At 39.0% G+C, this 12,414-nt stretch overlaps 1 protein-coding gene across 1 annotated transcript in view; it reads right to left on the reverse strand.

The window, feature by feature from the left end:
* Positions 1–12,414, reverse strand: part of EVC2 (EvC ciliary complex subunit 2) — a 77,886-nt gene that overhangs the window by 43,749 nt on the left and 21,723 nt on the right. The window contains 2 exon segments of the mRNA XM_075752512.1: positions 7,688–7,839; positions 9,344–9,478. Coding sequence (XP_075608627.1) covers positions 7,688–7,839; positions 9,344–9,478 — 287 coding nt within the window.

A 12,414-nucleotide genomic window follows, 5' to 3' on the forward strand; every position in this document is an offset into this window, starting at 1 on the left:
TTCTGGCCCACAAAGAGAACTGCTGCCATATGCAGGAGGAGCAGTAGGTATAGTTCACCTGATGCTCATGTGTCAGCAAGCGAGTGATGAGGTTGTTAAGATCTCACATGTATTTAATCTGCAACTCTCACCCTCCATTTTCCTGACAGCACATCTGTGAAGAAGGCAATGAAGCACGTGAATTGTTCCACCAATCCAAGGGCAACAGCATGGAGAAAAAGTAATTACAACCCACAGTTCTCCCAGGTCACATCCTGGAAGACAGTTACCTTTTTTCAGTGGCAGCTGAAGAAAGGTTACATCTGTAAAAATTTGGGATCTATCTTTGACATGATGTGCTCTGCTTCTGGTCTGCCTCCTCCACATAGCAGCCAGAGGGAGTGAGACAAGTTCATCACACGCACCAGAAACTTTGCTTCAAGCTCGTACTCCAAGTGAGAGGTTGAGGGCAGCCTTAACAAGCTGCATCAATGTAGTCTTGGAGTCTTAGACACCAACAGTCAGTACAAAACAAGAATCCTGGACATATAATAAACCGAATGCTTTCAGACACAAGTCCATGTGAAGATCAATGCTTACAATCATTCAGATTAATATGCAATGTTTCGTGACACCTAGGAAAGAAATATCCTAACCTGACACTCCATGCCTCCTCAAACCGAGGTAGATTTAATAAGCTGCTCTAAATGTTCTGCACTCTGCTTGTTATAGCAATTCATGTTTTCAAAGGTCTCGCATGTCTTCCTGAGCATATTCAACATAATAGAAACATGAAAGCCAATGAAGTATAGGTAGCAGATGGCAACCTATTGATGAAAAAGATCAACGCTTCTGTTGGACAAAGCATGGAGAGAAAGGATGAGGACAGTGCAGAAGGTAGGTGGTACAAAAGCGTGCGGGGAGGAAAGGTGAACAGACACATAGAAAATGAAACTGCAAACAGCAAGTGTAAAGAGGTTTCACTCACTTGAAGAGGAAGAGGATTTAAAGATCTGTCAGAGAAGATCTGGGACGGGAGAATCCCAGACGCCAAACACAGAGAAGTAGAGAGAGTGCCTGAGCATCTGATGTCCTCCACAGACCTAATAAAAGAATACAGGAAAGCAGCTAGGGTCAGGAAAGAAACAACTATAGTTAATTTAAAAAGAACAAACACAACACACCACAAAAAAGGAAACCTCTCATTAACTACAAAATAATTGTGTCTTTAAGTCTTATTATTCAAATTAGAGACCCACAGAGGGAATTTTTGAACAGGAGAATTCATAGCTGCTGAATTTAACAGTCCTAAAATGAAGTAATGGCTGACACATTTTTAAAACAAATTCAGAGTTTGCAAAGATAGGAAACTACTGTAACACAACTTTCTGAAGTCTAAAGGGCAGAGAAACATCCAGCAAACTCCCCTTCGGCGACATTTTCTCACAAAACAGAAAACCCTGTCATTTTCTGAAGACTCATCTCTCATCTGCAAATGGTAGCCAATTAGTAGCATACGTATTACAACAGCATCCAGAGGAGACTGGAGCCCTGTGGTAGAAGTTTCTGCAAAAGCATCCCTTTGCGATACACAAAGCTCTGCAAAACATGTAATTTAGGGCCATTTGTGGATGGCTTGTCTCCACTGACCCGGACGCCCCGCCGCACCACAGCACAGCAGCTGTCCCAGCTCCTGCTGGAGAGAGGAATGCTGCTGTGGAGGGACAGACAGACACACAACCACCCCCAGGCCGGTGGCACCCACTGTACCACCTGAGCCAGAGCAGCACGTCTCCTGCGCCCTCGGGCACAGTGCCCATGGGACAGCTGCAGTGAGGAAGGGAAAAGGAGGCCAAAGAAAAAGCATCATGGTCCGTGTTGCCTTGTCACACTTCAGAGAAGTGAAGATGGAGAGAGGGTCGGACAGGGAGAATCATACAGCTGAGATGTGAAACAGTATGTGCCAGTGCTTGCTTTAGTACCAGCAAGTTTAGGAAAGCCAATTCAAGTATAATGGGCATCAAAGGTCTTCAGCTGCAGATGTGGTTTGTTTCCTAAATCATCCATTTATACAGGGGTTAATGATACAAGATCAATAAGTTGGGCTGTGTTTTATTTTCTTTCTTGTTTTAGTTTTGTTTGTTGGCTGTTTTTTTGGTTTTGTTTTTAATTGCTGTGTCAAGGCAGACAAACACTTCAGGGCAAGCATTTATGCAGGCTGCAGTACCACAAGGTCCAAACCTTTACAGGAGACCAAAACTGTGCTGAAGTAGAAGCAGCGATAACAGCATGAGGTCTGAACAGCCACCAACAGCTACCGACTGCTCAAATTCTTCAGCCCTCCCATGCTGGAGCGGGGCACATTGCCTTTCCCCAGTCTCGGGCGCAGCCTGTTTGTGTTAGAGGAAGTCCGAAGATGCTCTGTGCTACACCAGTAGCTGTACTGGCCTGCAGCCAGCTCTGAACTGGGGGAGTTCATCCATCAGTCCTGTGACACTTGCACAGCTAAGCATAAACTCAGCTCAGCTCAAACGTTAGCCTACAGAGAATGCAGGATATCTCATCAATAGATAAAATTGCTAAGAAAGGTATGTGATGATTATTTAAGGATGCTTTCACATGGATGAGTCACAGGTTAAGTTTAGCTTTCCAGAAAAAGTCAGAATGCTGACAAAACCAGAAATAGGATCATCATATATAGCCAAAAAATAATTAAAAAAATCCCACAAAATTGAAAAAGGTGATAAATTGAGCTGAGAGACCAGTGGCTCTTCAGAAAAAAAAAAAAAAAAGATTCATGAAAACCTGCCAAAAGTCTAAGCACTAGATTTGGCAAGAGTTTCACTATCAAATCACTTTAACTCTCCATAGCAATATGAAGAGAGTAAAGGTATTTCAATTCTTAATCTGTTTAAAAAACATTTGAAGAATCCTGCATTTAAGAGACTGAGAACCTCTACTTTGATTGCAGAAAGTATGAAAACTGATAAATCAGTGGTCTTCAGCAAACCAATTCAAAAAATACGGCTAGCTACAATACAGCTGTTGCAACAGAGCTCAGAAAATGGTATTTCACTGAAAAACTACTATGGAAAAAGAGCGTAAAAAAAGACTCCAGTCCTGCCTTCCAGTGAAGTCATCACGCATTTTACCATTGATTTTAAAAGCATCAACTTCAGCCTGGATAGTAACAAAAGCATAAATAAATATTATGGCTATATGCATTATGCATTAATGCCTGAGGAGCTTCCAATTTTGCTGTGATCTACTCAGATTCTTCTGATCTACTCAGACGGGGTGAGTATTCGCGTGACAGAAATGGGAGGAGATATCAATCTTTCAAAATAATACGGAATAAAGCATCACTAACAGCACTACTTTCAAAAGCAGACTGTTTTCTGCATGAGATAAATTGTTCTGGGTGGACAGCAGAAATGACCCATATAATTCTGAACACGATTTCTTCATAGTTAGCCAACATCAAAGAAAAGTGCCATTTTTTAGATGAAAAAAGATATGTATTCATTAATTACAAATTAACTGTTTTCTTCAGTTCCCCTGTCTTACGACTCCTATAATCTATTAAGCATTTGAGTTTCTCTGATGGAAAAAAAATATAGTTTACACATTTATTGTTAAATGCATGTGATTATTATTTATTGTTGTATTCCTGCATTGTACACATTGCACTAAAACAGAGCAATGAAAATGCCCTACCTTCAAAAATTCCAAAATTTCGATTACATTTTTTAAAAGTTATGAAATACAGAAATTAGCACCTCCTTTTTTTTTTTTTTTTTTTGTACTAACAATGTAACTATTTCTCACCATTTTCTATGTAGGAATATTCAAGTCTAGCTGCTATGACAATGTGATCTTTTATTCTTACCTTCTATTTGAATTCAGGGTTAAAAAAGCCTGCATATTTTCTCCACAGCAAATTAAATTGAGATGTACGGCAAGAAATTTACATTTAGAAAGAAAAAGTGGACTTCTAATATGGTAGTAAATTGTTTTTGACTTTTCTGTCAAGGCGCTCTGGAGACAGTTTGATCCTGTTCTCTAGTACATTGGCCTCAATGCCCTCTACCATCAGAAAAAAATCAGCTGCAATGCATACATACTACTTAGCAATTTTCCAAAATAATTGGCAGTATGAATTGCGTATCAGCGAGCAGGTATAAGTTCAGCTAAAGCTTTGCCAAACTCAAGGAAGCATAGCTGTACAAAATAAAGATGTAAAAGAAAAGTTGTACTAGTGGAAAGCCATTTAAAGAAATTAAGTTGCCTTTAACATATCTGTCTCTTCTGAGACTATGAGCATGGTCAGACTTCATCTCATTAGACACAAACCCGAACTGCTCAGCTCTCTTGATATTCTGTTCTAGACACACAGAAGAACAGACCCACAACATTTTGGAACACAATCTTCTAGTGCGCACATAAAATATTCAAATCATATAGCTTCTTCTCATTAGCATTCATTGCCAATGGGCCAATATTCAGGAATACACACAGTAAGGAATCTACTGAGAATAAAAGCCAGGCTATTTTGCTGCATAATGTACATCATGGATATGACTTATTAAGACAAAACTCACAAAATGAGTAACTAAGAAGCTTCCTTATGTAATATTAAAAGTATGTTTTGTTCTCTAGCCAATCCTCCTGACATTGCAAACTGTCTACACTCCAAAGATGTCCCTGTCCATAAATATTGAACACATGCTCCTAATGTATTTGCTAAACAATTTGGCACTGTCACTTCTAAAAGACATTAACTATTAACATAGCTTTATGTCGTAAAGACGACAAAAAAATCCTGTGGCTCTCACTTTTCTGAGTAATTTTCTCATTTGTGTCTGGACAAAAGAACAAAGCACTGGAATGATTCCAACCATGTTTACTATCACAGCCCCATTTAAAAAGAATATATCAATTATGTTGGCAAACTTATACATATGCCATGTAAAGAAAATAACACATAGCTGCACCAATACATGCAGAAGGAATTACCAAAGCAACAACAAAGATGTTGTTGGTTGGCTGAAAATGTCTAAAGTATCAAAAGCTCTCTGACAAAAGCCTGTATACTTTTGCCTCCTCAAATAATAAAAACAGGATTACGACGCTAAAATTCATCTTGGTATACATATGACATGAAAAAAATGCACTCAAAATACAAGCTCAGTTCTTATTCTCGGTATATTGCCACTCCTATGAGACAATACAAATCTCATTCCTCAGTTTTCTTACAGAAAACCCAACTATTCTATTGGGTGACGCTAAATGTAATAAAACAAAATGCAACATTTACAATTAGTAAAATTACAACATTTCATTCAAGCACAAAATCCATTCAAATTGACTGCAATTATCCATTAATAAATTACAAATGCACCACCTTTCTTTTTTCCCATTATGTTTTGCAAATCACTATCCTTAAAGCAGGTAATTCAGTAAAAAGAAGGATTAGTCCATTCTGGTTTTATCCTAGATCACTGTCATAGAAGCTCCTAAGGTGATGGTACATTATTTTATCTTTGTCTTTGGAATCAGTTAAAAACCTGGATAATGAAGCACAAGATTAAAATGAAACCTTTAAGGAATAGAGATCAGAAATTAAAGGCCTGCTTTGACCCAACTTGCAGAATGATTAAGCACCAACATGAAGAGATGAGGAAGCATCCTAAGCTAAATATCATATAAAAGTGTTAATAATGAGACATAAACCAAGGGGTGTATTATAGCTACTGAAAAAGCAGAAACAATATTGCATGTATCTAATACAGGCATTAAAGTAATGTTGTAGCCTTTTTTACCAACCAGCCTGCAAGATTGGGATTCGTCTCAGCCGCCTCCAGATCCCTACAGCTGAGCTAACCAACCAGCCCAGGCTCCAGGCTTTAGGGTCAGTGGGCACAGCACCATACAACTCATTTTTTTAGAAGTCTATTTCAGGATGAGAAGAATCATACCCTTGAAGTGCCCTTTTTCACCCCTGAGTAAAAAAAGAGAACTCAGGGCAACTTGGTGTAGGAGTTCACACTGCAGAGATCCTCACTCAGTCAGATAAACTGCACCAACAGTAAAAGAGGAGAAGAACAGGTATGTAGTAATTGAATGTATATATTCGATGAGTGACAATAAAAAGAAGGAAACAATAGGAAAAAATATTTTAAGTGCATCTGTGCGTCACCTCCTAACAGTAAATGAATCAGAAGGTCCAGTTTAAAACTACAAGAAATTACAAGAATTGGGATAATCTAAATAGGGATTAGGAAGCACCCATTGCTAACAGGTAGAGGCTGATGTGAGCCCTTCCCAGTAACGTCTATCACCCTTTCAATCATCTTTTGTAGCAGGAACCACTGTAACTCTGGACGCCTTTGTGGTCCATCTACCATCCTTGTCCTGGAAGAAGAAAACTCAGAAGGTGAAGAAGGTTAGTGAGTTTGCTAATGGGCATCTATTTTGTTCACTGCAATGCTCTACCTCCTTAGAGGCAGAGAAAATAGAAACTGTGAGGAAAGAAGTGGAAGCAAGAGAGCATTTGTGCTAACCACGCAAGAATATTAAAAAACTTTAGTCCCTGGATACATACTCAAACCAAGAAATGAATCCTGTTTTATGGTTTAGAAATAATCCAGTTATAAAAATAATCCTATCCAAAGTTTTGCAAGAATATTTACCTTCTAAACCACATGTACCTGAAAATAGTCAGCTTTTTTGTTTTTCCAAACTGGTTAGATATTCACTATCCCTGAAAAAATTAATACTAAAGCAAGTTAAAAAAAAGTTTGATCTGTTCTCAACATTCACATAATGATTTTCAGGATAAGTCTTCTCAAAGCCCAAGCTGCTATACAGTTATAAAAGCAAAGACCAATGTGCAATTTACAGAGATAAGTATCCCAATTATCAAGGAAATGTAGGAAATAATAATGCTGTTAGTTACCCTTTAATAAAGAAAATTACTTCCATGGTCCCATAACTTTTCCTTTTCAGCTTCTACAGATTTTATAGTTGGATAATACTGCCTGTAACCCGACCTGCCAGGAGCTAACGGTAAGACTGAACAAACAAAATTCACTCTGTCCTCACATCAGACCTTTTTATCAAATTCAGCTGAAGAACAGATGACCTTTAACAGCGGCATGTTTCTGTCAAACAGCCCTGACTGGCCTTTCAACATCAGCAGAGCTTCTCTGCTCCGACTGCGGCTCCGTGGTACCTCTCTGGCAGCACTATGAACTCCCACTCCTTAGACTCTGATCCAGGCCTTTCCAAAAAATGCTGCTACGCAGCGACACTGGCACCCATCAGGGGCTCACTTTTCTAGGACAAAAGCCACCCTTTTGAAAGCAGAATGTCCTCAGCAATAGTAGAATACACCCTCTCAGCATTTTCTTGTACACAGAAAAGTTTCCCTTAGCGAACCAGGGAGGCAAAACTAGATGCTCACTTGGACTGGAAAACTTGCATGCCTAAGGCCTACATGGAGCTGTGACTTCCACAGGTGAAGGAACATGAAATATGACCAGTTTCAGTTCCCACAGACGGCTACTTCATACAGTGCAAAAACCTATGGTAGTGCGGTCATATGTGTAAACAGACACTATGAAAAAAAAAATAAAGCGCAGATACTCAGAACATATTCAAAGGTTTGGTTGATGATTAATGTGATGTAATAGCAGTGAATTCTTACTCTTCTAAAGCCTGAAGCATGTTCCCAGATTCTTCAAAGGACAGAATATCAATGACTTGGTCATTCATAATTATATCTTCACTAAAGAGATCACCCGAATTAAACTGAGAATGCTCCAGTTTGTGATTTTGGCTGAGTTCATGCAGTATCTCCTAAAAAAAAAAAAAAAAAAAAAAGTAAGCTTCAAATTATAAAAAAAATTTACATTGAGTGTCTGATCTAATTTTATTGCAGGTAACTCTGGGTGAGAAGGTTCCCACTTATTATCAAACTGTACAGCAGGAAAGGGTATAAAAGTACATATCTAAAATCAAATATACTACTTTTGTTGCACACTGAACTTTTTAATCTGGAATACAAATGAAGAAATGAATGGAGAAGACAGAAGACTCTATACTGACTTCAGTAGGCTAGTGAAAACATTCTAGGAGGTTATCTTTCACTACAAACTTTCTAGACCAATTTTTTTAAAAATGACCACGGTATACAAATTATATATTGCAAGATTACAGTATTATGAGGTGAACAACATGAAAAATTAATCCTATGAATGATGGAAGTGACTCAGTTCACAGTTCAGTGACACTCCCTTGAGACTGAGGCCTAATAAAATTACTATATAGAAAAATCCACTACAAATATCTGAAGCTAGGATCCCACCAGCCTTTTTTTATGTTTTCAATATCACAGCTTTTTTGTAAAAAGAAACAAGGCACACCCTTTTCATTTAAAGGGACTATTTTTTTCAGGACTAAAAGAAATAAAAATTGTTGATGGAGTAATTTTGAACAGCAGCAAATAAGGCTGGAAGTGATTTGTGGGCTCCTCCGGTCTGTCCAGAGGGATGAGAGATGCACCACTGACTGAGCAGAGGGGTTCAAACCTCTGAGCACACACCCCTCTGAGAGGACTGCTCCAATCACTGTAATATTCTGATTGAGGTCTCTAGCTCCCTCCCATTGAAGTTGCTCCACTTTAGATAAATACATAAACAATTAATAGAAGCATGGGCTGGAACTTGGGCCAACCTGATGAATATTTATCAGAGACTATTTTCTCTCACTGCCCCAGTATGTACTGAAACATTTTCTCCAAAGTAGCACAGCTTGGACGAAGAACACTGAAAATGCTCCATCCCCAAACCCAACCGTTTTGCTTAACCACTCAAGAGATTAAGGCACATCCAAGGAACCAAGATTAAATTAAAATCCTTATTCCTGGTAATTAGAAATACAATTCAGACTCAAACCTGCTGTGCTCGAAGCAAGTGGTCTACTGCCTGGGCAACTGCTCATAACCCATAGATGTCCTGTCTCTGTCTTGTTTTGGGGGATGAAGAGGAGAGGAGGCAGAGTGGAATATGAAAAGAAACAAATAGCCTAAGGGCAATTTCGCTTCAGTTTGAAGCTATCATCCAGGTACTGACAGCAGTTCTTTTGATTAGTTTATCATTCTTACACTCCCCTCTAAATGTGATTGTGCTAAACATTAGAGGTTGTAGAGATTTCATTACCTGCGAATCCAATCCATCACTTGGTGGCTTTTTATTTATCTTCAAAAACTCTTTAGACAATCTGTATTAGTTAGCAAGTTATATATTCAGATATGATGAATGAAAAAATTAAATAAAGTACCGTTACAGACAGTATGACTCACCTGGTTTTTACTGCAGAAACTCCATTCTAATATTTGGGTTCGGTAAACAATGAAAAAACCAGCACATGTCAATACAAGGGAAACGAAAAAAGCAATGAAGAACCCTGAAGCGTGGATGGCATGGCTGTATGAAATCTGAAATGAAAAGACCATATTATTAAAACCACATTTTAAATATATATAAAGATGAGACTCCAAGATTACAACTGTAAGCAACATAGCAAATTATTTTTAACTGCCTTCACACAACTTCAGGGTTTCTCGGCATTAAGTTATAATTACTACATTTTTATTAATATTTTCAAACAAGTATCTATTTTCCATAGGTTTTCAAGTCAGCATGGTTTGTTATGTTCATGTAGTCTAAATTCCTGTGTAACTCCAAGTAACAGAACTGCCACAGTTGAATTTTAGGTGCTGTGACTTTTGGGTGTCCTGTACTTAATAGCCTGCTTTCCAGTGTTGCCAAGCTCTCCTAAGTCTCATTGCAATCGATGGTACTTGATATAGCTCAGAGCCTCTGAAAAATCAGTCTAATGTTGGCTACCTTTAATTAATGGCCATTTCTCAATCCAATAAAACTGAGTAATCACCATAGGAAAAAAGCACCAATATGAGTTCAGAATAAATATGTAACCGACAGTTGACATAACCACCCAATTTGTGTGCACCCTTGCAGTTTCTGCATGAGCCAGAGTCAAAAAAGAATAGCGGGAGCACCAGAACTGTGAGCCAGCTAACAACTTTGTAGGCCTTTCACTTTAGCTCTTAATTTAATCTTTAAATTGAATTGCATTAAAAATTAATTTTTATTTCATGCTCCATGTAGCAGAAGTTAATTCAGTGTTTGTTTAGTTCTTTGAGATCTCTGGATGAAAAACATAGCACAGCTAATTAGTATATATGTTTTCACCAAAAACTAATCACTCTGCTGGGGCTAGAAAGTGTAAATAATTAACATGCTGCTTGCAAACTGGGCTTGGTGATCTCTTGGAGCAGAAACCTGAGAGCATTCCACGGAGTCAATGGTAATTCTGCATAGGAAGCAATAATCAAATGTGGTTGATGATTTGAAAAGGATTTATTCCAGTTTAACAGCAGAATTTTATCCTTTTACTGCCTAGTTTTTCTCTCTCTGGTATGTTTTTGTACAATGAAAATCTGTCATATCTCTAACTGAAAGCAACTGCTTCATGTCAGACTGTTGTTTCATAGGCTCAGCTTCTCAAAGCTGCTGGAGATGCTCAGCGCTCATTGATTTCAACATGATTTCAGCTGAATTAGCTGATAGTGTCAGTATCAAGGAGATCATCGAAATGCTAATACAGACTACTATTTGGCACTTGCACAGTTCCAAGAAGATCCAAGGTTTACTTCACGGTATTGTACACGTAGAATCAACAAATGCTCTAACTGAAAGAGGTTATGTTTGGTTTGGTTTTTTGTTGTGTTTTTTTTGTTTTTGGTTTTTTTAATGTGCTTAGTCTAAAATAATTAAACACTTGGAGCACTCTGAGGTTCATTAAAATGTTTTGGGACTAAGTAGTTATCTAAGGAAGCCAGCCATGTGCTGAATTCCTTCCAATACCTTTCCATATCTTTTAAGTTTTAAATGGAAAAAAGAAAGAAAAGTAAAAGAGGAGCAACACATTAATGTCCCAGTTCTGTGTGTAATTACCAACACATTGTCTGAATTTTTTTTTTTTTGGATGTAGCTTCCTACTACTTTGGCCAATTGATTCCATTACACTCCCCTGTACCACGGCTGGCCACTAAGGACACCCAGCACATCTACATCAGCTCTCTCCTCCACTGACTCTGCACTGCAGCCCAGTTCCTTGCCTCAAGCTGTTAAAGCTGCATCAATTTGCATCAAAATATCTGCATCGTGAAAGACGATTATGTAAATATTAAACAACTCCTTTCCCTAACCCAGTGTTTACTCCCTTCACAGATCAAAAGGGTTTAGCCCATACCCTTGAATAGTCACAGAGCCAACAAATGTCTGTGTGTGACTTGGAAAAAATGCAATTCTTCTTAAGTTAATCTGCTATCCCCAGCTTCTCTGGTTGCACTGGGAATCACTGAAGGATTCTCCTCAAGCTCTGCCACACCAAGGCTCTGCCCGAGGTCCCACCACTTTTAAGGAACAGGAGATCCTGTAGATACTAAGTATTATTAGAAAATACGCTGCTTTGGAACCACTTCATCATTTTGTCTAATTTCCAAGCACTCTGTGAAATTCAGGGATCTCTCTAGGCTTCTGGGGAAAGCAGGAATCTGGTGAGGCTATGGGTTCAGTGAAGCTGAAATGAGGCAGGTTAAGTTTTGATGGAGAAAAAGTGCTGGCTAGGGAATGAGCCTGTGCTTTCTAAGTAAAGTAAAAGGCGAGACCTATGGCGGGACAGTCAGTCTGCATCTGGGCAGGCAGTTCGGTCAGAGGTTAAGAGAAAAATGGACAGGGAATTATCTTTGGTTTTATACTTAAAGAAAATGGGTTATGGACACTGTTCATGGACAGTCCATGTCATTGGGGGGCTGTAACCCATGCAGGAGGACACAGCAGGCACCTAAGAGCATCTGAAAGCATCACAGCAGATGCTGTGGGGCAGGTGCCACAGCCCCTGCACAAGCCACGGCGTAGGACCAGCACTGCAGGCCAACCTTCAAACCACTGACACACCAGTGAGCCTCAAAACCCATATCCTGAGCTCATTTCTTAAGCCATTCTAATAGTGGGAAAAGCATTAAAGGCCCAAGCTTCTTTCAAAAACTGCTTGCGCTCCCACTAATTTGATGGATGCTGAGGGAAGCAAGCCTGGTAAAAATCAGGTTAAAGTAATTATTATCATCCATCCCATGCAATGTGTTTAGATGGGAGAACTTCCTTTTGTCCTTTTCACTACAGCTTCCTGCTCAGCACCAAAATGACCCAGCCAAGGGCAGAAGCACGCAGAACTCACAGCCCCTGAAGTGCTGTGGGAAGATATCTGGCACGGACACTCAGATGAGCAACACTCATAGTTTTTCACAACCCACAAAATTACCTTGTCACAGGCAACCAAGCACTT

The sequence above is a fragment of the Balearica regulorum genome, chromosome 4 (genome assembly GCF_011004875.1).
Source record: "Balearica regulorum gibbericeps isolate bBalReg1 chromosome 4, bBalReg1.pri, whole genome shotgun sequence".
NCBI classification, from domain to species: Eukaryota; Metazoa; Chordata; class Aves; order Gruiformes; family Gruidae; genus Balearica; species Balearica regulorum.